The sequence below is a fragment of the Pipistrellus hanaki genome (assembly GCF_964339955.1).
Source record: "Pipistrellus hanaki genome assembly, chromosome: 9".
Lineage (NCBI taxonomy): Eukaryota > Metazoa > Chordata > Mammalia > Chiroptera > Vespertilionidae > Pipistrellus > Pipistrellus hanaki.
The window spans coordinates 42,448,961-42,476,465 of record NC_140511.1 but is presented as its reverse complement, the minus strand read 5'-3'; the positions used below and the strand labels follow the sequence as shown (position 1 = coordinate 42,476,465).

The 27,505-nt window shown below is 44.4% G+C and overlaps 1 protein-coding gene and 1 long non-coding RNA gene across 2 annotated transcripts in view; one reads left to right on the top strand and one right to left on the bottom strand.

Annotated features, from left to right (window-relative positions):
- Window positions 1-27,441, top strand: LOC311627162. Its single transcript, XR_014795844.1, has 3 exons — window positions 1-7,608; window positions 7,818-8,235; window positions 27,334-27,441. It is a non-coding gene; the product is annotated as an uncharacterized lncRNA (long non-coding RNA).
- Window positions 1-27,505, bottom strand: part of C2CD3 (C2 domain containing 3 centriole elongation regulator) — a 109,254-nt gene that overhangs the window by 806 nt on the left and 80,943 nt on the right. Inside the window, exons 29-32 of the mRNA XM_084893363.1 lie at window positions 27,347-27,505; window positions 23,295-23,512; window positions 19,441-20,350; window positions 16,001-16,112 (exon numbers count right to left, since the gene is read on the bottom strand). Coding sequence (XP_084749489.1) covers window positions 16,001-16,112; window positions 19,441-20,350; window positions 23,295-23,512; window positions 27,347-27,505 — 1,399 coding nt within the window. The remainder of the gene's footprint in view (window positions 1-16,000; window positions 16,113-19,440; window positions 20,351-23,294; window positions 23,513-27,346) is intronic.

The window sequence follows — 27,505 nt, the reverse complement described above, 5'->3', positions numbered from 1 at the left end:
AGTCAGCTAGGTTAGCACTGAGGATGTGGCACCGCCAAGAGATGGCTTTGGTTCCTCTCGTCTTTTGGTCCTTTGGCTAACGTGATGCAAAGCACTTTACATACCTGATCGTGTATAATCCTTACCTCAACCCCGTGAGTGGGTACATCATTCCCATGTTATGGATGAGAAAACTACAGTTCAAGCGAAATAAACTCAAGGTCCCACAGCTCGGAGTAGCAAAGGTAAGATGTGGAACCAGCTCAGGCTCTTTCTAGGCCTCCGGAAGAGGGGCAGTCCCCTCAAGGATGGGTTTGAAGCCTCATCCATTCTGTGTCTGTCCTCTGAGTTATCTCTGTCCCATGTGTGACACCGGGAATATATCCAACTTCTGGGAAGAAGATGTTGTGAATAATATACTCTGTTGGCCCTTTGAGTTCCTTAAGCTGACAGGTGACATGGAGCACATACTCATGGTTCTACCATCAAACATCTCTCTGACTCGAGCGGACAGGTTATCGCTAATTCCACCTTTAAGGTGCTTTCATTTGGGTTAGTCCACTGTGGTCCTCGACTCCTCTAAGACTCACTCATTTGCTCAACCTTTTTTTCTTGGTGCTTAGCCTGTTTCAGTCTCCTGCCCTGAAGGAGCTCACAGCTCTATAGGAAAGGTACCCCGGCAGCTGGCCGGGAGCATGGCCCTGGGGGAGAGGAGGAAAGTGCTGAAAGGAGATGGGGGTCGCCACCACAGGCAAACGTGGCTGACGTCACAGCATGCAGCCTGCCCCCTGGGTAGACCTCTCTTCCCGCCCTCCAACTCCAGGAGCATGACCTTCACCAGCTGGAGAACACTAAGAACACACTGCACACCCCTCAGGCCCTGAGGAGCTCGAGGCTACCTCCCCGCTCCCTGAAACTCTGCTGCTGATGGGAAACTGAGGCCCAGCTATAGCTGCTTCTGGGACCAGTAACATTTAGTGATCCTTTCCTTTATTTCCTTAACCTATTTATGCAGCCTACTGTGAGAGGGAGACAGAACTGGTAAGAATTCATTTCTTGACCTCAGGTAAGCAGGGGAGACAGAAAGATCTACTGAAAGAATTGGAATAACAGCCAGCATATAAGGAGAGTGGAAATCAAGCATCCCCACTCTACTGGGCATCAGTTTCCCACCCATGGAAAAGGGGGAGATGGGCAACCTCGAGGGTCATTGCCAATCTGGAATTTAAAATGCCAATGGAATGCACACAACTTGAGTAAGCTCTCAGGTTTGACAGGATTTCTTGGGAACCAATAGCAAAGTGGTGCTAGGGGCTGAACAGAGACTAGAAGATATGGCTCCATCTCCCAGGCAGGCTAGGCTAAAAGGAGAGAAAGGAAACCAACCCTTTGTTAGTGTATGCATTTCTTCTTTCCAAAATATGGGAGGCACCTGCATCCCATAATGCCTCAGACCAGGGGAGGTCACTGCCTGTTACCTTCCCCTTCCAGACTGAGTGTTCCTAAAGGCATGAACTGAATCTATGCTTGTGATTCCAACTGGTCCAGATCCCATAAGAACCCGGTATCTTAGATCAGTGAATGGGCGGGACCAAGCCAGTGTGACCAGAGTCTTAAACTGAGTGGGGAGAAGACTCTCTTGTAGCAAATATCTCATTCATTCATTCTGGAACCCATGGTTGTCTTTAGAGTAAAATCCTTAAAATATGAGCATTTTAAGCCTCAGCAAACCTTTCTCTACTCCCAAGATACAAGACTGTTGTTTCCTGAACTATTTAGAATTTAGGAGTGACACTAAGTCCCATTCCAGTCATCTATAGTTGTATCGCAGATGGATCTTCCGGGCCACCAGCTTAAATTCTATTTCTTTTTTATTTTGTTTTTTTTATTTTCTTTCTTTATTGATTAAGGAATTACATGTGTCCTTATCTCCTTATTCCTCCCCCTCCCCCATCTCCCCGCTCATGCCCTCACCCTACAAGTGTTTGTGTTCATTGGTTATGTTTAAATGCATGCATACAAGTCCTTTGGTTGATCTCTCCCCCTTTCTCTCACTTTCCCCTGCCTTCCCTCTGAGGTTTGACGGTCTTATTGATGCTTCTCCGTCTCTGTATCTTGTTCATCAGTTTATGTTGTTCATTATATTCCACAAACGAGTGAGGTCATGTGATATTTACCTTTCTCCGACTTATTTCGCTTAACATAATGCTCTCCAGCTCCATCCATGCTGTTGCAAATGGTAGGAGTTCCTTCCTTTATACATCCATTGTATAGATGTACCAAAGTTTTTTAATCCACTCATCTGCTGATGGGCACTTAGGCTGATTCCAAATCTTAGCTATTGTAAATTGTGCTGCTATGAACAAAGGGATGCATATATTCTTTTTGATTGGTGTTTCTAGTTTCTTGGGATATATTCCTAGAAGTGAGATCACTGGGTCAAAAAAAATATAAAATGCTTCACAAATTTGCGTGTCATCCTTGCGCAGGGGCCATGCTAATCTCTGCAACGTTCTAATTTTAGTACATATGTTCCCGAAGAGAGCGTAATTTCCATTTCTTGCTCTGCTACAGAGAAAGGGGACCAGGGAGATATCGGTCCTCTTTCAAATTCTAAAACCAGGCCTCTGTGTCCTGATGGAGGAGAAGCATTCTCTGTTTTTAAGAGGCTCTGATGGGCCTTGCTCTCCATGATTGGGAGGGCCAAGTACCATCAAAAGAAAGTTGTTGGTGATTCATCAAATCTTTCAAGAGCCTAAATTCTGTTCAACCTAATCAATTCTTAAAAAAAAAAAAAAAAAAAATGTTCTCATTTATTTTTAGAGAGATAGGAAAGGGGAAGGAAAGAGAGAAACACTGATGATAGAGAAACATCAATGATCAGCTGCCTCCTGCATGCCCCCTACTTGGGATGGAGCCTGAAACCTGGGCATGACCAGGAATCAAACCAGTGATCTTTTGGTTCCTAGGTTGAAGCTTAACCACTGGGCCTTGCCGGCTGCACCAACATGATCAATTCTGCTTCATCTTTTTAAATACATTTTATTGATTTCAGAGAGGAAGGGAGGAGAGAGATGGAAACATCAATGATGAGAGATAATCATTGATTGGCTACCTTTTGCACGCCCCCTACTGGGGAATGAGCCTGCAACCTGGGCATGTGCCCTGACAGGAATGGAACCGTGAACTCCTGGTTCATAGGTTGATGCTCAACCACTGAGCTATGCTGGCCAGGCCAACCTAATCAATTCTTAAGGATAAAAGGTAGCCCTGATTCCCGTCCTCCTGGGGCTGCACAGCGAGAGGGGAGACAGATACTGACCTACCCAACAATCACAGAGATGAGGCCTAGAACTTGGGAGCACGGAGAAAGGAGCAACTATTAGCAGCTGGAAAGGTCAGGACTCTTCACACAGAGGTGGGATCTGAGATGAGCAGGTTTTCAGCAGAGCTGGGGGAGGACATGAGGTCATCCCACTGGAGGGAACAGCAGGAGCACAGGCCCGCACTTGCTGCCTGGGCCAACTGCCCTTGAGCTGGATCTAGCATGGCTGGTTCAGCCAACCTCCCAGCACCCACACCCAGACCAAGTGGCTTAGGGGGCCTTATCTGTATGGCCCAGGCCCAGGGCCAGGGCTTGGCTGTGTGAACAGGGTGAGGCAAAGGTGTGGAAAGACAGAGAACACACCCTCAGCAGCATTTGGTTTTTGTTGACTTCAACAGGGTGTAAAAAACATCTTGACTAGTAATATAAGTTTGTTCTTCATCAGGATTGCTACATTAAATACACAACCTGGAGGAGCTGGGCAGAGGTGAAACTAGCCCTTTTGGCAGAAGCAAGTTGTCACCGTAGCCTGGGATTTGCAGGAACCTCAGCTTTCCTGGGGAGGCAGGGGGACCCACATGGAAGCAGGATTCTCCGACTAAGGGGCTGTAGGGGCCCTGGAGTCTAGACAGTGGGTGTCATACATGGGGTGACATTCCTGGAAGGATACTTTAAAGAGGGACTTGAAAAATCATGAAGGTGGAATCAGAGTAAGGAAGATGAGAGAGGCTGTTCCAGGTGGAAGCTCAACTTGAGCAAAAGTGTGAAGAAGGAATCTCTTTGCTGGGAAAACAGTGGGGATGGGCCTGGTTGAACTGTACATACGGAGGATGGAAAACAAATCCAGAGAGAGGGGCTGCTGCTTGCCGAGGGAACTTCCTAAATGTCTGGGGAGAAACTGACCACATTTCTCTGTGGGATCTGGGGGTGGAGGTCTGACTACTGTCCTGGGTCGAAGGACAGAACTGTTTTTCCCAACCGTCTGGGTAAGTATGGTAGCAGGCCAGGGGCTCTCCAACAGTCCCCATTAAACCCACCCAGCTTTCCCAATAACTTCCCCAACTCTCAAATATGGGAACCGCCATTTTCTGAGCACCTGGACACCCTGGCCATGAAGAACAGGCCTTCATACCTATTATTCGAGACAGATGTATTAAAGGAGACTTTAATGCCAAAGGTAGAATTCCACTGGGGTGAAAATAAAGTGTCATGGAAGGAGTGAGGTACGGTGGTGGGAGGAAAATTTGGGGCTCCCTGGGCACCTCAAATCAAGAGACTAACTCTGGCTGGGAGCTGGTTCTAGTTCTGGCTCTATGCTTCTTAGACAAGTGATTTTGGGCATGCCACTTTCTCTTTGGGCCTCAGTTTCCCCATCTGAAATGGATCAGGAGAAGCAGATGATGCCAGAGGAGGTTCTGTAACTCAGGGACTTATTCCAGCTGTGGTTCCCTTTTTGGTGACATCCCTGTGATGCACCTTTTCCAAGGCACTGTGATATAGGTTCCCTCCACTCCAGTCCCCAGATGGGTCCCCCTGAAAAGGCACACCATGTTCCCAGGAGGGTGGTAGGTGCAGGTGCCCCCACTTACCCCTGGGACTTTCTCTCAGGGGAGACAGTGGGGTAGAGCGGGAGGAATACTGGTCTGTGGCCAAGCTCAACTGCCTCACTTGCTAGAGCCAAGAATACTCTCTCTCTCTGTCAGTAACGTCATTGCCAAATGGAGCTAAGAACCTCTGTCTGGCCTTCTTACCTCAGGTCTACTGTGAAACAGAAATAAAATTCAGATGTGACCAAGGCTCTTGCCTGGTACAATAACTTGCAAAACACAGGTGCTAAGCTGGAGCTACAGCTGACACCAGCTGCAGAGAGTAAAATGAAGCCTTGCTGTTCTCTGACCTCACCTAGCAGAGAACTGGGGTACAGCACTTCCGCAAGGCAAGCTATGCCAGGCCTGGCCAGGCTCTCCCCGCTTCACTGCCTCCTGCCCCAGTTAGCCTCTGGGCCTGGCATTAGGACTGAACTTTAGTTCTTTTCCCAGAGCAGCTCCCCTGAGTGACAAACACTGACTCAGGAGCTGGAAGCAAAACTTTCCAGAGCTGAAAACTGTTAATAGCCTCCTGGTCCTGGCTGGCTAGGTGGGCTTGCCAACAGATCACTGGTTCAGACAAGTGAGGGCTCAGTATAGCTGCCTGCCTTGCTCAACTTTCACCCCCTGGGCTGGCTGCCTGCTCCCAGGGTGGGGGCGGGGCTCACAGAATCCTCTGAAGGCTGGGACTGACTTGGTGCTAAAGAGAGCAGTAAACCTAGCAGCTGTGGCTAAGAGCAGGGGGAAGTGGGGACAGATCACAGGCCTAGCCCTGAGAGGCCAATCTTCTTTTTTTTTTTTTTATAAATATATTTTATTGATTTTGTACAGAGAGGGAGAGAGATAGTTAGAAACATCGATGAGAGAGAGTCATCGATCAGCTGCCTCCTGCACACCCCCCACTGGGGATGTGCCCGCAACCAAGGCACATGCCCCTGACCGGAATCGAACCCGGGACCCTTCAGTCCCCAAGCCAACGCTCTATCCATTGAGCCACACCGATCCCGGCTGAGAGGCCAATCTTAATCTGACCCACCCAGCCCAGCTGAAGCACGGCTGGGGCTCATGCTCTGAGCTCACACTTCATGCCTGCTCTAACCATGTAGGTCTCACTACTTACATGCTTCCTTTGAGGAGTCTTCCCCAACAGGCTATTCCACAGGGCCTAGGATCACTCCCTCACCTGAGTCCTGTCTCCCCATCTACCCAATGAAGAGGCCTGACTAGATCCAGACCCAACCTTTTGAACCCTTTCCCTGTCAGTGAGATTCCTGAGAGGGAAGGATTCCTGAGAGGGAAGGATTAAAGTGACACTTCTAGAACTACAGCTTCTCCCGGTTTCTGGCCTCAGAGAAGCTTAGGCAACTTGGGCCTAGAACATACCCAGCAGACCTGTAGGTCCTTTCCCTTGAGTAGCCTGTCAACTTGCATTCTGGACCAGGGTGGGCATCAGCCATTTCTAGCTATTTCCCCTGATTTCTGTGCATCCTTGGCCAGCGAGCTCATCTCCTTCCCAAAGCTTTGTGTGGCCCTTATCAGAAAACCTTTAGTCTTTAGGTCTCCTCTCGGGACTCTGCAGAGGGCTAGAGTCTCGGGGGCTCACAAACATGGGCCTCCAGCTCCAGGAGGAACAGTTCAGCCATTCGGCCTGGAGCACAGGCTGAGGACAGACACCAGGCTCAGGAAGTTTCCCTGCTGATTTGATTTGGTGATTTTGTGGTGGTTGGGTTTCTTTGTCAGGAGTGTATATTTTTAATTTAAATTTTCTTTTATTTCTTTCAGAGAGGAACGGAGAGGGAGAGAGAGAGAGACATCAATGATGAGAGAGAATCACTGACTGGCTGCCTCCGGCACATCCCCCATTGGGGATCGAGCCTGCAACCTGGGTATGTGCCCTGACTGGGAATGAAACAGTGACCTCTTGGTTCATAGGTTGATGTTTAATTATGGAGCCACGGCAGCTGGGCTTTTATTTTTTAATGTTTTTATTTCAGAGAGAGGAAGGGGGAGGGAGAGACAGAAACATCAATGATGAGAATCATTGATTGGCTGCCTCTTGCATACCCCTCACAGGAGGTCGGAGCCCACAATCCAGGCACATGTCCTGACCAGAAATGCTCAATCACTGAGCAATACTGGCCGGGCGATTGTATATCAGATGTCTCTGGGTTTGGGGCAGGGAGATCAAGGCACAGAAAGATTCCTTGGGTTCCTGGGGAAAAAGAAGCAGCTTTAATGCCTTAAGACTCATAGGCAGGCTGGCCATGGACTGCTGTGGCCAGGGCTCTATGACTCTTAGGTGGGGCAGCGTGTTGTTCTCAGCCTCTAACTCTGGGTCTGAATTGAGCACACAGTATATACTACAGCCCTGAGCAATGCTTTCCATATTTCTCAGCTCCCCTTTCCCAGTGCTAAGCTTCTGATCATGTCTCTGTCCCTTAGTATTTCTTTCCTAACAGTCCACCCAAGATGTAACAGCCTAAGAGAGAAGATATTTCAGTAAAAATGATAAAAATTAACATTTGTATAGTTCTTACTATGTTGCATGCCAAGAACCATTCAAAGACTTTACATTATCTTATCCAGTTAATCCTAAACAAACCCTAGCAGGCAGGTACTATTGTGCCCATTTTTTAGATAAAAGAAATGAAGCATAAAAAAGTTAACTTGTCCCAGTTTACACAGCTGGTAAGTGGGAAAGCTGAGCTTTAGACCTAGGCTAGGGGTGTCGAACTCAATCAGAGAAGGGGCCAAAATCTAAAATCCAGCCTAAATCGAGGGCCGAATGGTTTACTGAACAGTCATAAACTGACAATGTCATAAACTGACAGCGGAGTGCAGTGATGACAGCGCGGTGCGGGCCACATTGCAAGGCCTGGCGGGCTGGATTTGGCCCGCGGGCCTTGTGTTTGACACATGTGATCTAGGCAGTCTGGATTCAGAGGCCATGCTCCTAACCACTATACAAACTGCCTGATTGGAGAGAAGAGGGAAGTACAGACATAAATTGAGACCAGAGAAACCTTGCCCTAGACCCCAGAAAGCCAGCAGCAGCGCCTGGGCAAGGCATCAGGCCTGCTCTCAGCTTCCCAGCTGGCCTGGAACACCCTGATTATAGTAACGTCTGAAACACTGTGGTCTGGCTGAGTGGAGGTGAGAACACTAGAGTGGGAGTGAGTGGGCAACCTGCCTGGCCTTGTCTCCGACTTCCTGCCTCCTACACTCACTCTTCTGGAACAGCATTTGGTTAATCTTTGCCTGTGGTTAATCCAGAGGCTCATTCATGATGTGGCAGAGCCTGACCGTCAGGAAGGAAGGCACCGAACAAGACAGGGCAATCTCATGGTAAGGAACTGTTAAGTAGGCAGCCAGAGAGGCCAAGGCTCAGATGACAGGTTGCTTCTTGCTCTTTGCTTCTGATCCCTATCTTAACTTGACTGTTTAAGTCCAGGCCTATCTCTTCTCATCTCTGGCCTTCTCTCTAGCTAATCTACATTGTTTTTACCTCCTAGCTGCCAAATTCTGCAATTCTCTGACAGATTTCTTTTCTTTTAAAAATATATTTCTTTATTGATTTCAGAGAGGAAAGGAGGAGAGAGATAGAAACATCAATGATGGGAGAGAATCATTGATTGGCTGCCTCCTGCACGACTCTCACTGGGGATTGAGCTCGCAACCCAGGCATGTGCCCTTGGCCGGAATCAAACCTGGGACCCTCGAGTCGGCAGGCTGAAGCTCTATCCACGGAGCCAAGCCAGCCAGGACAAGATTTCTTTTCTTCCAATCCACAGCTTACAAAGCCTTTCCTTCACCTTTGTTGGATTCTACTCAAGCACCCCATGTGTTGTTGTCTTCCTTTCCCTATTCTCCTTTTCTTTGCTTTGTTTTAGTTAAGTGTTAATGTCACTTGAGGAAGTGAATGCTTTGGAGGCCAGAGCCCTCAAAGAACTGTGCACTCCCTGAAGGCAGGGTCTGTAGCACCAGACCCAGCTCTTTAAATATTACAGGTGCTTTGTAGGAACTGGTGGACTTAGACATAAAACTGGTTCCCTTGTGGAACTGTGAACTCCCAAACGAAAGGGCCATAGCTCTTGTCTTTTCCTGCATCTGGTTTGGGACTATGTCTTCGTTCATTTGCCAGAAGATGTATATTTCAAGTTTGAGGCTCAAACTACCTTTCTACTCTCTGGCTCTCCTAATCACCAAGTGAAGTTATTGAAGGGTTCTTAGCAGAGAAATCACATGATTTATTTAACACTTGAAGAGGCAAGGGCAGAAGGGGAGAGGCAAGTTAGGAGGCTCCTACAATAATCTAGGCAAGAGATAATGATGGGTTAGGCCCGGGTGGTAATGGTGGGGGTGATAAAAAGTGGTTGGATTTGGATGTATTTTAAAGGCAGAGCTAGTTGTATTGGCAGAGGCATCAGGAAGGATCCTAAAAGTTTGGCCTGAATAACTAAATTAGAAGGATAGATTATCTGTGAACTGAGATGGGGAAGACTGAGGAATATGTTTGAGGAATAAAATCTGGTTGAATTTTGGACACAGAGATATCAGCTAGATATCCAAGTGGAAATGTTGAGGAGGCATGTGAGCCTAGAATTACAGGAGAGATCTGAGCTAAGTAACCATAAGGAGTCTTCACCATATAGAGGGAATTTAAAGTCCTGAGATCAAATTGGGTCACCTACAAAATAAGTGTAAATAGAGAAGTTTAACAACTATGCTCTGAGTCACCCTTCTATTAACAAGTAGGGGAAATGAGGGAGAACCAGCACAGGCCAAGCAGAAGCAGCCAATGAGAGAGGAGGAGAACCAAGAGAAATAAAGTGAAGAAGGTGTTTAAAGGAGAGAAATCAACTATGTCTCTTGCTGCTGAGAGGTTAAATAAACTGGGCATTCAGACTGGATAACTGACTTAGGAATATGGAGGTTTTTATTTTATTTTATTTTATTTTATTTTATTTTATTTTATTTTATTTTATTTTGCCAGCTTTGAAGAGGCCCTCCCACTCTTGGTAAAGTGGGGATAAAAGTTTGATTACAGTGCGAGATCACATTGGCTGCAGTATGGGGAGCGAACAGTGCTGAGAAAGCGTGGATATGAGTGACTGGTTAGAAATTGTCATGGGCGAGAAGACTGGGACTAGATAAAGAATTGATGAGAAGTGGATTAAAAAGATATGCAGGAGTTGGCATTAACAGGCCTTGGTAAGAGATTGGCTGAGAACCTGGGGATAGAGTTGGAAGAGGGAAAGATGACACCCATGCTCTGACTGAGTTACCGAGACAAGTGCAGGCGGTAGAGGGGGTATGCAAAGGAACGTGACGGGCTCTTGTTGTGGATATAGTGACTGTTTATAACATATCAAAGAAGACATTTAAGATACAGTTGGATCCACGTGTATCTGCAGCACGGGCGAGAAGTCTAGACTGAAGATAGGAATTTGAGAGTCATCAAACTATAAATAACAACTGAAAGAATTGAAGTGGTTAAGATTTTCCTAAATAAATTCCTACAAGAGCAGAAGACATAAGTCTGGATAAAACAACATGCATATTACTTTTATACTCTTTCCTCCCCTTTTAGGGAAGTTAATAAAACTAGTTTGCTCATAGTGACTAAGCAAACAGAGCCAGAAGTAACTTTAAATAAAACCAGAAAGCTGTTCCCTAAAGAGGTACTTCATCACTGGAGGGAAGAGAAAGCTGAGGCAGCTGAACTTGACAAGATTCACAAGCAATGTGAAACCTGCTAAACCTGCCATCCTTCTCTCTCCTTCTTTTTAAAATATATTTTTATTCATTTCTGAGAGGGAGAGAGATAGAAACATAAATGATGAGAAAGAACCATTGATCCGTTGCCTCCTGCATGACCCCTACTGGGGATCGAGCCCATAACCAGGCATGTGACTTGACCTGGAATCAAACCATGATATCCTGGTTCATAGGTTGATTCTCAACCACGGAGCCACACCAGCAGGGCTCCTTCCTTCCCTTCTTGAAGAGGCAACAATTATAAGATGAAACTGACATGAGGAAGGCGAGCCAACCTGTGTGGCATGTGATATTCTACAGGACAACCACCCTGTGAGGCCTGATAACCCCATCTGGCAGATAAGAAAACAGACTCAGGAAGACCAGGAGACTTGGTTAATGTCACAGAAAGACCTGTATCCACTATATGTTGAGTAGGGAGGGGAAAAGCCTGCTCCACAAATTCTTGAAGTAGAGACAGTTTGGAGCAGCGGCCGCCAACCTTTGGACCTCATGGACCACCAGTGGTCAGTGGACCACCGGTTGTTGACCACTGGTCTGGAGGGTTTCAATGTGGAGTGAAGGATTAGGTCTTCCCTTAGATCTTTTTTTTTTTTTTTTTTTTTTTTTTTAAATATATTTTATTGATTTTGTACAGAGAGGAAGGGAGAGAGATAGAGAGCTAGAAACATCGATGAGAGTGAATCATCGACCAGCTGCCTCTTGCACACCCCCCACTGGGGATATGCCTGCAACCAAAGTACATGCCCTTGACCGGAATCGAACCAGGGACCTTTCAGTCCCCAAGCCGACGCTCTATCCATTGAGCCAAACCGGTCTCGGCCCTCCCTTAGATCTTATGGTGAAGCCAGAACAATTGAGCCAGCACTTACAAGCTCTCTTTTTGAGGATGGATCACTTGCCCTGGTCCTGAACTTGGTCAGCTACAACACAGCCAGCCCAAGACACTGGCTGAGAAGAGCCCAGGGGCCTCTCAAATCCTCTTCTTCTACCTTCAGGCCACAGCTGGCCTTAGGAGGGGGCAGAATAGATGGAATCCTCAAATGGAGGTATAGGATAGGGCTCCTGTTCTCCCCTCCTTATCTCTTACTTTGAGCTGTTGATTGTGCCTATTTTCTCTCCCTCTTCTGCATCTTCCTCTTCTTCCTTTCTCTATTGGATCATTGCATTAATATACAGAAAGTTCTGGCTGGTCCCATATTTGAAACACAAAACCAAAACCCTCCCCTTGAATTCACTGCAACTTTAGTCCCTATGCTGTTTCTCTGCTCCAGCCAAATTCATAGGAGGAGTTGGTGCCTCCATGTTGACAACCTTCAATTATTTTTAAACTTTTAATATGATTTTGTGATTTCAGCATGTAATGCATAAAAAAATACATGTAACATATGTAAATTATGAACATAATAAAAATTAACATCAGTAAATTCACAAAAACAAACCTAAGAATTAAAACATTATTAATAATGTTGAATAGACCTATGTGCTCCTCCTTCCTAACCTTACCCCCTCTCCACAACTATGAACATTGTAGTCAAACTATTGAAAACCAAGAGAAAAACCTTAGCAGCCAAAGATGAAGATCACATTACATTTAACAATACGAATGATGATTGCTGGAAATTGGAAATCAGTAGTGTAGACAATTATAATTCTAAAAGAAACAAAATTCAAGTTGTTCTATGTCCAGTGGGGAAAAAAGCCTTTAAAAAATGAAGGCAAAATAAACATATTTTCAGACAATTGAAACTGAGAACATCAGTTACCAGTAGGTCTGCACTACATGAAATTCTAAAGGAATTTCCTTTACAATGTATGAATTTCCTTCATACTGAAGGAAAAGGACCTAGACTGAAATCAGGATGTAAAGAATGAAAGAAACCTAAGAAATAAGTATGGGGTAAATATAAAATACTGTTTTATGTCTTAAAATTTTCAGAGTAAATCCACTTTTAAGTCCTTCAGAGATCCTAAGCTGAGATGATTATGGTGCGCTTGTCCAAATACAATTCACAATTAAGTCTAAAATAAATCATACACATAAAGAAGGTAATAAGTTCTGATTTATCCCATGATGACCATTTCAATGTTTTTTAAAAAATATAAGTAATTCTTAAAATTCCTCCCCTCTCCTCAATCCTTTAATTTTTGGTGACTCTACTTGTTGTGCATTAAACACATACTTGATCCCTAGGCATCTAGCCAAGAGCATGACTCAGAAAATGCAGTTACAAATGCATCAGGTAGTGAGAGAGGCCATGATCAGTGAGGAAGACCAACCTCCTGAGGTTTTCTGGATTGTGGGACTTTCAGTGTTGAAAATGGGACAGTTTTGGGTGTGAACTGTGAATGGTTACCCTAACTAGGACCCCGAAATGAGGTCTTGAGGAGAAAGCTGACCCTGAGGTCAGCAGACAAATATTTTGTGAGCAAGAAAGAAGAGACTGGAGCACTAGCTAGTTTGAGCGTTGGCCTGCGGACTGAAGGGTTGAAGATTTGATTCTGATAGGTTTCAGGTTCAATACCTGGCCCCAGTAGGGGTGCACGCAGGAGGCAACCAGTCAAATATCTCTCTCACATCGATGTTTTTCTCTCTCTCCTTCCCTTCCATTCTCTTTGAAAAATCAATGGGATAAATATCCTTGGGTGACAACAACAACAATAACTAAACTGGATTTGTTCTTTAACTGAAGTGAAAATTCTTTCTCCCTCTCCCATATTTTTATCTTATGTTTAATAGATCAAAGACAGTATGTCCCCTTGGGAGTTGGCACATTATGAAGGCGAAAACACAAGGGCAGGAACATAAGTTCTGTTTGGAAGGTGAGGCTTAACAGCTCGAAGTGGCTCACAGACCTCCCTTCCTCTAAGGGGCATGACTCACACTTCACCCACTTGGCTGATAGGGGGAGAGGGAAAGGAAACAAACAGTGTCTGTTCCTTTCCTCCAGGGTAATTCTTGCAATCAGGGAAGAACTTTATTAGCCTGGTGTTATTTATAAGGAACCTGAGACTCGGAAACTTAGCTACTGCGTAGCAGATTAAGTATTTCACTTCCTGGATGTTTTGCTCACAAGCTTGTGCTTGTTGCTTAGACGTAGTCCCATGACCCTCAAGTGAATGCTGATGGGCATGTACGGGACATGCAAGGAAGATGCAGAGAGGAAAGAGATGAGCTGGTGACCACAACTGGACTAGGAACAAAGGTCCCAAAAATTCAGAGTTCCTGGGTGGGGACTGTTCCCCGAGAGAGGATGTACAAACCTGATAAAAACTGAGGTGTGTGGGAACTTAGGTTGATCTATGTACCAAATCATTGAGATGTCCTGAAAATGGTGCTGGGGAAGTTGAGGGAGAGAGAGAGAGAAGGAAAACCAGAAAAAGGACCAGATATCTAAAAGTTTCTCTTTAGAACTATACCCTCATGCTCTTAGGATATTTCTGTACTGACCCCATCTCTGGAAAAGCATAAAAATATTTAAATATTAATTGCAACATTAAGTCTACTTAAAAGAAGGCAAATTGACTAGAAAAATATACCATAAGACAAGTGTCTCGATTTTAAAGTGGTGTAATGAAAAGCAGAGTTTGGAGTCATACATTTATTATTTCATAGCCACATTCCTGTGACTTACTAGTTGGGAGACCCTGAGCAAGTGACTGAATCTTTATGCAACTCTATAAAGTAGAAATAATACCTTGTAGGTTGGCAAGGGAAGCTCCGAGCCTCAGTTTTCTCATTTTTAAAATGGGAATAACAACAGTACCCACCCTCATTGGATCATTGTTAAGAGTTTACATATGTAAAATACTTCGAATAATGTTTAGTGCATATTAAATAGGGGTTAGTTATTATAAAGCTAATATATTTTGCCTATAGTGCATGTTATTATTCTCTGAAATTATCTTGTGTTTGTTTTTTCTTAAAGCTCACAAGGCAGGTGCTTTGTGCTTAGTTTACCCCATGATTGAGAATAGTACCCGGCACGCAGTTGTACTTCACAGCACCTTTCTCCACAACATCACTGCAATTACTCTTTAAGGTCACCAATGACCATCACGCTGCCAAATCTGAAAGACAACCCATTCTCCACTCAGCACCTTGGATGAGTCCTTTATAATTAAATTAGCTCTTAATACACTTAGATGGATAGCCTTGCCTTTAGATTAAATCAGAAGTCCTTTCCACGATTTACATGTCCTTTATGATCTGGCCCTTCGACCTCATGTCAGTGTCTATGTTCCCGTGCAACCATCTCTGAATCAGTTCCTACATCATGCCGAGCTCTTTCACCCTGAGGGCCTTTGCATTTGTTGTGTTCTCTGCCTGGTATACGCTCTCCAAGCTGCTTACATAGCTCCTCCTCCATATTGTACAGTAAGTAGTTAGGAACACAGATTTTGAAATCAAACTGACTGGTTTCCAGTTCAGGCTCTATCTACCACTTACTACCTGTGTGAGGCAAGTTACTTAACCTCTGTGTACCTCTATTTCCTCACCTTAAAGAAGGGGCAAAAAATTATGTTCCTCCTTATGTTGCTGAAGTATGCCAGAGTTAATATAAAGTGCTTGGAACTGTGCCTGGTACCAGGCACGCACCACATTGATCATCTTTCGGCTGAAATACGGACTCTTCAGAGACCCTGTTTTTAATCAGAACACCCCGTACTCATCACAATCTGTAAATATTTTATTTTGTGTTTACTCTTTGTGCTCCATGAAGACTGGGAATTTGTCTTATTTATTATTGTATGCTTAGCACCAGCACAATGCTTGATAATAAGTATATATTGAATGATTAGAAAAGTAGTTATTTTTACTGCCACCCTCAAGGAAGGTCAGGTGCTGTGCCAAGGTGGAAAAGACAAGAGCTGGGATTGTACCAGTGTTCCAACCACCTCACTCAGCTGAGTGGTGAATAGCTATGTGGTGTTCCATAAACAAATAGGCATGCCACTGGTATTCTCTTCATCCAGGCCTTACTCGGTCGGGTCTCCTAAGGTTGCACCTCCTGTAGGAAGCTCCCTCTGCACATGCCCACTGTGGCTTCGCTGGAGCTCCCAGCGCAACAGGTATGCATTTCTTAGCGGAGTCCTGCTTTTATGTTTCTTCTACACCATCTTAGCTGATGATGTCCTGCCCTTAACACTTTTTGCTCTTCACTTTTCCTGAGCTCCTTGCCCAATGTGGGGCCCACAGAATATGTTCAGTAGAAGCGTGGAGAGTGACCCCTGCCAACTGCCTTTTCGGAAAGGCGGCCCAGGGTAGCTCTGCATTGTGTATACTTTCATGGACGAGATGATGACTCTACAGGAGAAAAAGTTCTCTTACCTGATCTGTGGTGGCTGGTGGTGGCAAAGCTGTAGAGAATGAGAGCATCCGCAGGGAGGCCTCCAACTGCTTGGGAGGCAAAAAGAAATTGGGCACCACAATGGGCTCTGGGCTGTCACGGTAGTTAAGGGACACACACACCTAGAAATCCTCCCACCTGCCAGACCAGCAAAGTCACTGGTCTCAATTTTCCTTTCCTCCCCTCCTCCCTCCGCCCCCAAGCCCATGAATCCTCTGCTCATGGTTCCCTCTGCCTGGAAGGCCCTCCCACTCCTAACAAACCATAGTCTATGCTTTCTTTATGGGCCAGTTTAAGTCCCACCCCCTCTGGGAAGTTTTCTCCTTAGCCCACAGTGATTCCTCCTTCTAGAGCAGAGTTTGCAAAACAGGATAATGCTTGACGATTTAGTGTGATATGAATTCTCAATGTGTTTTTCGCAAAATCCCCCCAAACTTCTCCAAGGCAAAGATGGCATAGTTTCCATCAGTGACCTCACTACTTCCCTAGAACGCCACATGAGGCTGGTAGGCAACAAGAGTTAATGATGCTTGTTGAGGGCCTGCTGGCCAAACCGAGCTGTTAGAAATTAGTGGGACAAGGTGGCTCCAAGAGACAGTGTCTTACAGACTGGAGGAAGATGCCTAGTAAAAAAGGAGGGTCCCCCTGGTTCTTTTCTGCTTATACACAGAAATGAGGGTTCTGGCCAAGTGGGCACAGCTGATCTGCCCAGTCTGGATGTAAGCCCTTGAAGGCAGATACTGGATCTTGTACTTCTCCTTTGTATACCCTGCAGATATGCAGCACTGTGATGGGAATATTTGTTCAAAGCACTTATTCAGTTGGGAGGGGAGGGATGGGGCCATTCTGAAGTTTAATTTTTTGTTTCTGCTCAATAAGCTAAGTATGGTTCTAATTCAAATTGGTTTATCATCGTTTTTCCATGCTGGAATTTGAACTCCAAGAGGGCATAGATGATCTCTTTCATAGCCACATTCCTGTCACCTGGCATAGTACCTGGAACACAGTAAGTGTTCAATAAATATCCACCAAATGAATGAAATGCAGCATTTCCTGCTTCGGTTCAAGTCCCTGACTCTTCTTCAGAGGCCCTGGTGAGACAGGGCTTATGCTGTTGCCGCTCTGATTGCTGGGGACTCTGCTGGACAGTCAGCTGAAGCTGTGGGGGAGGAACGGCTTTGCTGTGAGGTCTCAGGAGTGTGTCTGAAACACCGAAGTTCCCCTCTTCTCCCATCACCTCCTGCCTAAGGGTCCTGCTCCTACAGTAACTTCTGTCAATTACTAGATGATTAACTTCAGGAAAGTTCACTTTTATGCGTGTTTCTTCACCAGAAAAATGGATATACTAATAGTACCTTTTGCTTTGAGAATTAAGAGTTTATACATGCAAAATGCTGAGAATGGTGCCTGACACATAGCAAGCATTCAATGCCAGCTATTGTCTCCCTGGTTAATGGGAAAAAGTTGCTTTTTCTCACTGTCCTTACCACTGGCTCCCTCACCCACTGAACACTGCTTTGCATTCTCCATTTTGCCTTAATGTAGGGGTGTCGAACTCAATCAGAGAAGGGGCCAAAATCTAAAATCCAGCCTAAATCGCAGGCCGAATGGTTTACTGAACAGTCATAAACTGACAATGTCATAAACTGACAGCAGAGTGCAGTGATGACAGCGCGGTGTGGGCCACATTGCAAGGCCTGGCGAGCTGGATTTGGCCCGCGGGCCTTGTGTTTGACACATGTGCCTTAATGCTACAGCCAGTGAATACAGGTCAGTCTATCTACTGGGCCTGTCAAGTGTCAGTGTTGATCACTAATTCTTGAAACTCTGCTCCCATACCACCTCTCTCCTGCTGCTCCACCCCTGACCAGCTCTTCTCTGTGCGTATCTGTTCTGCCCACCCTTCACATCAGGACTGTCTTGTGTGTTTCTACCATTCCATGTTCTCCCTGCTTTGCTAATCTATTTCCACAACCTACCTTTACAGCTGATCTCATCTTGAACTCCTGGACTAATTAAATGTCTTATAGGCACAGGTCCAAAACGGAAATCCGTCTTTCCCAGAAACTGTTTATCTCTGTGCGGTTCCCTATCCATAAATGACACCATTATATAGTAACTTGTGATAGAAATATACTTATCACACTTGATGTTTTCCTGTTTGTTATCCTTTGTCCTTCCTAACTAATCCTCTCAAATGTATCCCTCTCTTTTTCAACATCATGGTGTTTCTCTCTCCCACTCCCTTCCTCTCATACCTGGTTATGCCCCTGCACACACAATCCACTTTCTCATCTGTCTACAGAATGCTCATTCATCTTTGAGGTCCAGCTCCAATGTCTCTTGCGAGAGGGGCCTGCCCTCTGCACCTCATCAGGATGAAGGTTAATGACCTCACTTGAATCTGACACAAAAGCAGTTATGGCAGCTTCGTCCTCTTGTTCCCCAGCATATAGTCCATGTACCACCACAGCACTTAGAACACTAACCGTCCTGGTCTGTTTACTGTTATTGTCATTACGTCATAATGGGAATTTCCTGAGATAAAGTCTGATTAAAATCTCTGTTCTCAGTACTAAGAACAGGGCCAGGCAATACACGTTTTTTGAAAGAATAATTGAAGGAAGGTCTGAACTTCTGTGACTGCTCCTCCACTGACGATAAACTCTGAGCACTGTAAAGGCAGCAGTGAGGGAGTCCAGGAAAGAACTCCACCAGAGAGTTGGCTGTCAGTACTCAGCCTCCAGTCATTAAAGCCAACTGGTTAGGCTGCACATGTGAGGGGTGTTGATGGTCCTAAGTGGTTTCCTTTCTCCATAATGTGTCAACTGCGTTTCCAAAGAGAAAGAAGGTGACCCTTCTCCCCATCAGCACTGCCATTTCAACTATGCCTACTTCCCCTCCTCTGGCTCCATCACTTGCCTTTAAAAAATATTAGGCAAATCATTATAACTCTGAGCCTCAGTTTTCTTACATGCAAAATAGAAATGGTAATACCTACCTTAAAGACTTGAGATGATTGAGTAAAAAATGTTTGTCAAGTGCCTGGCACAAAGTAAATGCTGTCAGTGATAGTACTCTTCTATCCCGATTGCACCCTCCACTTCTATTTCAACTGAGATTAAAGGATCTCATTCCTAGACCAGCTGTTAAATACCCAATACAATAATCAGGCCAGGAGAGGCTAATAAATGTGCTCCCAACAGCTAAACCCAGTTAAAAGCCTGCGCTTCAGAGGGCTGGTGTTAAAGGGAGAATTGGAGCACCTTGTCAGTGCAGGGGAGACTTCTGAAGGGTCTTCCCAGGCCCCCTAGTGAATCCCATGAAGGTGGCGTCCGCTGTTCATGCCCACTAGGCTGGCCTAAGCACCAGCATCCAAAATGCCTACATTTGGCTACTTGTGGAAAACGTCAAAGGATACAGGAGATTCTGCTTTGTGGAAGCCTCTGATCCAGATGCCGCCTGCTTCTGCCTGATGTCAGGGCAGTTGATGGGTAGCCCCTTATGCTTTTCCCTTTTGTTCCGGGAGGCTAGGTGTAGAGGGAATTTATCCAAGCTATCAGCAGAGTCACTTAGCTCACTAGAGGCAGCTTCATCCTTAGCCAGGGCCTTTGGCTTAGGCTCCTGGTCCTGATCTACCCTTGGTGAGCAAGTGTTGTTCTTTAGGGCTCTTGAGTGTGTCACACCTGGGATGAGCTGAGGGTCTGCTGAGGCAGGCTCTCCAACACAGGTCTTAGGGCTCTTACGCTCACAAGGAACAAGACTTTGGCTAGCAGAACCCTGCCTAGGCAGGTGGGAGTTGACAGTTCTTTCTGGACTGGACAGAAGGCTACTTCTGACCCTGAGCTCCTCTCTAAGGCAGGGCTCGGGAGAAGGACAAGAGGGGCCTACCCTCTGCACCTCATCAGGATGAAGGCTAATGCTCTCACTTGAGTCTGATGCAAAACTGGACCAAGGGCTAGTTTTGTCTGTTATGGTAGTGATCTCATTGAGTGTCCTGGGCTCAATGATGTTTTCTTCATAGTCTTCATCACTGAAGGCTGGGCCTGCCTCAGTGTCCTCATTGCTCTGCGTCCTTGTAATGGGTATTGTGTGTCCAGGGGACTCATGGAGCATTACTCTTCCACTCAAAGACTCTTCTGGAGTATGGGGAGGAGAGGAGTCTGCACCCTCATCTGGAGCTCTTGCCAAGGGCAGGTCTGGAACTGTGCTTTGTTCTTGCATGGCTCCTGTGTTCTGAGCATCTGGGAGGGTGGTAACTTCTCTGCTTCTACTCCTGGCTTGGTGAGAACTCAAAGATGCTTGAGAATTCCTGGTGATAGTCTGCAGATCTGAACAGCAACAGATATCATTCTTACTACAAGGTAGGGTCACAGACACTCAACTTCCCCACATTATCCTCTAGCTTCAAAATTATTCTTGAAAAAAAAAAAAAAAAAAAAAAAAAAGGAAAAATAAGTATTCTTGCAATGAGGCTTTGAACAAATCTTAAAGATAGTTAATCCACCCAAAGAGAAAGTGAAACTATATTCGAGGCAGTATAATTTCTAGCACTTTATTCTAATATCAGAAGACCAAAATCTAATCTATTTATGGTTGTGGTTACATCTGTAGAAACGCTTTCAGAGACTATCTGCTCCTGCTCAGGAATTCTTGGGAGCTGAGAGTCCATGTTCATGCTTCCTTTTACTTCAGTAATTACCTATATTAAAAACCAAAATGAGAATCCACTTATTTACCTATTTGATGACAACTATTTGAACTATCTATTTTACTTGGAAAATGAAAGCAAGGAAATACCTATCACCCAAATGATAAGATAGGGGAGGTTTACAGAGAAAATGGAGGCAGCATGGTGTGTTGGAAAGAGCAGAGGCTTTGGAGCTGGTCAGTCTTCAGTTCAAATCCCTACCAACTTTGTGGTCAACAGCAAACTCTTTTCTCTGAGCCTGTTTATCTTTAAAGTATGATTAACGCCACCCTTTTCACAAGGTTTTGATAAAAGAACAGATGAGATAAATGGGCACACACTGTGTGGCACATATATAGATACTTAATAAATGGAAGCTACTAGTCACCTCAAATTGTTTTAAAGATGAAATGGTAGGAAATAAATTAATAAACAGGTATAGTAAATGTCATGTTTACATGATTATTTGAGAGAAAGAAACGGGGAGGCAAATGTGACTCCCAAGAATAGGTATCACATCTCCCTCACTGCACCTAATGGAGTACGCAGCCTGCAGAAGGTCCTGGCTAGGCTTAATACAGCGACAGTTTTCAGGTCTCAAAGGGGAGGATGTATGAAAATGGAACATGCCTGTTGCAAATAGGAACAGGGATAGAAGCACATTATTTGCTCCTGGCCCTTTGGCCTGAACTACCCTTCTGCCTTAGAGCAGTCTTTCTGCTTTTTAAAAACCATCCTTTAAGGCCCCACTCTACTGCATCTCCTCCAGGAAGCCCTCCCAGATGCACCAGCTAAAGGGATAGCTACATAGATTTTTTTCTACATGAAAACATAAGAACATGCTATTGTGTAATTGTCTGTCTACATATTTCTCCTATCAGATCGTGAGTTTTTCAAAGGCAGAGACCATATCTATCTGATTCATGTTGCACCTTCAGAGCAAAGGATCTGGCACACAGGTGTGGCAAAAACGAAACAACCATTCAGTAACTCCCTCTCAAGTTTCATTCATACCTACTTGTCTAATTACTTTATTAAAAGTGTATTGAGATATGATGGAGGCTTCCGTGATCCAATCATCTCTTTCAACTCATCCTTTCCTTGCCAATATTAATTCTTATCCTGTCATCCCCTTGATTAAAACTCGCCATTTTCTTTCAGGAGAAAGATTAAACACTCAAGCTTGCCTTCAAGGCCCTCCAGCTTCAATCCTTCAGTTCTTCTCTCTTTCCTCTTTTAATATAGCCCTTTAAAGGATTCCCTATTTGCTCTCACCTCTACCCCCAATGAGCCTTCCTCTTTTTTCCTCTTAGCTCTCTTTGGGGGGTAGTTTCTTCGATTGACTATAGCATGTACACTAATGAAGGCAAAGACAATGCCTGTCTTGTCTACCACTGTACCTTCCTAGTAAAACAATAGTGCCTAGCATGGTTAGTGCTCAATGAATAGCTGACAGAATACTATTTCCAAGCAAGAGGAGATCAAATACACAGTACACCTCTGGGGTCCTGGCTATCAACAGGTTAGATATCTAGAAAAACAAAGTAGGAATAAGATTTCTGGTGTTTTGTTTTTTTTTCCCTTTGAAGAAGGAAAATGAAAGTTATCTATCCGTGTGTACAATTTACATGTTTTCCTTGAGCAAAAATGACACCAAGTGAGTTGAATTCAGGTGCTGATCTAAATGATTTCTCAGTAATCCTCACAGCATGCCTGTTTCTAGGGCTTAACCCTGGATTCTGATTCAGTAGGATCTCACTCTCAGAGAAACTGATGCAACTGACAATGGTGCAGTTTGGGCATCTGGATTTTTAAAAAATATATATTTTCATTGATTTCAGAGAGGAAAAGAGAGAGAAACATTAATGATGAGAATTACTGATCGGCTTCCTCCTGCACACCCCCTACTGGGGAGTGAGCCCACAACCTAGGCATGTGCCCTGAATAGGAATTGAACCATCATCTCCTGGTTTATAGGTCAACTCTCAATCACTGAGCCATGCTGCCAGGCTGGGCATCTGGATTTTTAAAAGCTCCCTTGGTAACTCCAATATGTAGCCAAAGTGAGAACTACCACTTCAAGGGATTTTCAAAGGGTAGATTACTAATTTCCAAAAGCGTCTGGGGTGCTTGCTAAAAATGTGGACTTCTGGACTCTTTTTATATTTAGAATTAGAATTTTAAATATGTGTGCAGTTGATTTTTTAGGAAAACAGAGTGGCACAAGTTCAAGAAATGCTACTGAAGAACTCATCTAATCCAACCGCCACCCTCCCTTCTTTTTGGTTGGGGAAACCTTAAGAAGGGAAAGGGTATGCTCAGAGTCAAATATTAAGGTTCATGCTAAAAACCCACTAAAGACTCCACCCAGGTCTCCTGCCTCTCAGTCCAATGCTCTTTCCATTGCATATGTTCTTGTGCCATGCTATTATGCCTCTCCTTTCAAAAAGAAGATGATAAATAAGATGATGAAAGCTGTTGGTCTCTGTTGATCATAGGAGCTTGTCTGAGGACAGACATTCAACTGCTTTTTGAATAGCCACCCAGTGATAATGACTTATCAACAAGAGGAGCCTGAGCCATACCCGTGATTAAGGAGCTGACTTGCAACACCAGGTTATTGGATTTCTCGAGGATGCACTGGCTCTCAGGATCTAGGCTGCTGGCTTCTGGCCCACGATGGTCCCCATGGCTCTGTTGGCACTGCGTGACAGTCTGAGTCTGAGGACTGAGGGGAAGTACAGGCTTGGTGAGCTTCTGGCTGAAGTACCTCTGAATTTGATCTAGCTCACTCAGATTCCTCCTGTAAAAAAAGAAGGGGAGAAGAGGACAAAAGGGTTTTCCACTGAAATTATAAACATCTTTTATGTTCTCCTGACATTCTACTGCTTGAGTTAGGACCTTAATACCTCTCATTTGATCTATTAATACGAGGGCGTTCTTTCTCTCCAATTTACCAACAACTCATCCTTCACTTCTCTGATTACAATCCCACTACTAGGGACAACTTTCTCCCTCTTCTGTATGGCTCATGCAATTATTCTTCTGATGTACAGCAAAAATCCGAACTCCTGGTAGGAAACACTCTTGATCATCATTCCGGTCCTCATGCCCTCTATCTCTGACAGAAAAAGGCCTTACTCTGGGATAACGCTGACCTTTGCTCATAACCATTCCTGATCCTTCAAGGCCTAGCAAGCCTTCCCTGACCAGCCTCTAAATTGGCTTAAGGGTCCTCTGTGCCCACAGCTCTATACTCTTCAATCCCATCACTTGCTTGTTTCACATTGATTTCCTCTGAAGAAGTATAAGCTCTGTGCTGATTCTTTTATATCTACTACACTCAGCATACCGCTTGGCAAAAATTAATCAACAAATGGATATAAAAAAATGACTGATAACACTATTTTAATAAGTGATGCTTGCCACACTTCTTACAGAAAATCTGGTGGGTTTTAGAATGTTCACCATGTTTGCGAGAGTGCTATCAGCATGGAAAAGCAGGCCTTTTTTATTCTTATCATTCTCCAGTGGTTGTTCCCCAACCACTACTACCTTCATTTGCATAGGATTTAATATTTTATGCTTTCAAATACATTACCTTGTTTAATTCTCAGCCAATCAGATGAGATCAGTAATTACTGTTTTACAAATGAGAAATGTGGGGACTGGAGAATTTAAGTGATTTGTCTGGGGTAAGTGGTATGCAGCTACTCAGAATCTGGGACTCCAAGTCTTGTGCTTTTTCCATGATAATAGATGGGCCCTGCCCCGACAGGGATCATTCCTGTCTCACAGCTCTGAATGCTGGAACCTGAGTTCAAGCTACTCCCTCTTCTTTGTCCTTATTCCTTTCAACTGTTAAGGTGCTCACATTTCTCCCTTTCAAAGTCCATCACCCCCAATTATTGATCCACCTCTCCCTTAAACTCCTTCACTCTTGGCATCTCCACTGATTTGCTGTCTTAGATTTTCCTTTAGTTTTCTCATTATGTGTTAGTTTCCCTAACTAGGCCATGAGCATCTGGTAATAGAAGATAATATCTCAAACTTCTCCATTTCTCTAGTATACTCAATGTGCCTGATGCAACTGACACAGCATAGATACTAAATACCTGTGAAGTAAACCAAAAGTCTTTCTATCCTTTTGTTAGGAACAGCCCGGAGTCAAATCCAAGCTAAATGAGGGGACAAAGCTGATCCTTATTCTGCCACTAGAAGCCATGACTCTTCTAAATCACAGTAGATTTGCTTAGGTGTCTATATCTGGGTGTATGCCACATGGACAAATACCTGTAGCAGGAACATGCAAATAAATATAAACACGGTAAAACTTTAGAAAATATGCAAACCCAACTGGCCTTGTCAGAGGTTTCGGGTGCAGAACCTACTAATATCAACCTACAAATTTCTCATCTGTGAAAAAAGTTTATTAATACTTGGTCTGTAGGCCTTGTAGGATTGCTCAAAGAAAATACTGTTTTAGGGCTTTGTGAATCCAAGCAAGTAATGCAAGATTATCTCTATTCCTCTCTATTTGGTAGAGAGTCATCCTGGTAGCACTAGTATCACCTGAGAACTCTTAGGAAATGCAAATTCCCAGGCCAGATTGAATCAGGAATTGTATGGATGGGTCCCAGCAATCTCTGTTTTAACATGCCCTTTCATGCAATTCTGATACACATTACATTTTGAGAACCAAAGCTTTAGAACAGTGGATTTTAGCCTGGTGATTCTGATCCCAAGAAGACATCTGGCAAAGTGTGGAGACATTTTTGGTTGTCACAACTGGGAGAGAGGTGCTACTGGTGTCTAGTGGACAGAGTCCAGGGATGCTGCTAAATATCATGGGATATGCCCCACAGCAAAATATCTGACCCAAATGTCAACAGTGCTGAGACTGAGAGAAACTGCCTTAGGGTGAAGGAGAGTTTCTTTTTCTCTCTTCTTAGTGGGTTCTAAAATATGTATGTGAATGACCTAATAAATATAGTCATACTATGGATGGTTTTACTTAAATATCCTGTTAATGCTTCACTCTTTCTTAGTTTAGTCAAGATCTGAGCCAGAGAAGCTCTGTGAGAATTGAAGGGCCATTGTACATCATCTGGATCAGCCCTGAATTATCTAATAAGTGTAGTGCAGAGAAAAGAACTTTATTTATTTTTAATCCTCATTCAAGGATATTTTTCCATTGTTTTTTTTTTTTTTTTTTTTAAAGAGATTTGGAATTAAAAAAAAAATATATATATATATTTTATTGATTTTTCAGAGAGAGGAAGGGAGATGGATAGATAGCTAGAAACATCGATGAGAGAGAATCATCGACCAGCTGCCTCCTGCACACGCCCTACTGGGGATGTGCCCGCAACCAACGTATATGCCCTTGACCGGAATCGAACCTGGGACCTTTTAGTCCGCAGACCGACGTTCTATCCAGAGCCAAACCGGTTTCGGCTCCATTGATTTTTAAAAATATATATATTTTTATTGATTTCAGAGAGGAAGGGAGAGGGAGAGAGAGAGAGAAACATCAATGATGAGAGCAAGTCATTGCCTCCTGCAAGCACCCTACTGGGGATTGAGCCTGCAACCCATAATCAAACCCGGAACTCTATAATATCCTGTCTCCAGCTGATAATCTAAAATGAGAATCTAAAATCTATCTGGTTTGGCTTAGTGGCTAAAGCGTCGACTGGAGGACTGAAGGGTCCCGGGTTCAATTCTGGTCAAGGGTATGTACCTTGGTTATAGGCTCCTCCCTGGCCTGAGCCCTGGTTGAGGCTCGTGCAGGAGGCAACCAATTGATGTGTTTCTCTCAGATTGGTATTTCTCTCTGTCTTTTCCTCTCCTACCCTCTAAAAATCAATGTGGCCCTAGCTGGTTTGGCTCAGTGGATAGAGCGTGAGCCTGCAGACTGAAGTGTTCGGGTTTGATTATGGATTGCAGACTCAATCCCTAGTAGAGTTCCTGCAGGAGGCAATGACTTGCTCTCATTGATGTTTCTCTCTCTCTCTCCCTCTCCCTTCCTCTCTGAAATCAATAAAAATATATATATTTTAAAAATCAATGGAAAAATATCCTTGGATGAGGATTAAAAATAAATAAATAAATAAATAAAGTCCTTTTTTTTGCACTACACTTATTAGATAATCCAGGGCTGATCCAGATGATGTATAATGGCCCTTCAATTCTCACAGAGCTTCTCTGACTCAGATGCTGATTAAACCAAGAAAGAGGGAAGCATTAACAGGACAGATGCTAGTCTGGAAGGATTCAGTGATTGTGAGGATAAAGATGGTAGACAGAACGAGGCTTTGTAAATTGTAAAGTAGATGAGAGGTTGTATAGCTATGAGGGTAGTTATCAATAAGTTCGGTGAATAATCTAAAGTTCCTGTATTTACAGTGCATTAATAGAGCCCCGTGAAGGAATAAAAGATCCAAGCTGAGACAGGTTCACATATGAGGAAACCTGTGAGACAACAGGGTCCAATTTGACACTAATGTGCATGAAAGCCCCTATTAAACCTTCCAGAGGGGTGATAGTTGATGGAAAAGCTGTATTGCAGATTGCCACTGCCCATTCACCTGTGCTCCACTGTAATTTCCTGTCTTTTCTCAGCAGAGGGCCTCACCTCAGAGAAGTCAGAATGGAAGTATGTGAGGACCAGGGCGGTGTGGTCAGTTTGTCTTCACTTGGCGAGACTGCCTCTCCCTGCTGCAGGGATTCATGAAATCGGCGGATGTTCTGCACATGCTCTTCATGCCGTGACGCCTGGCTTCTTGAAACACTT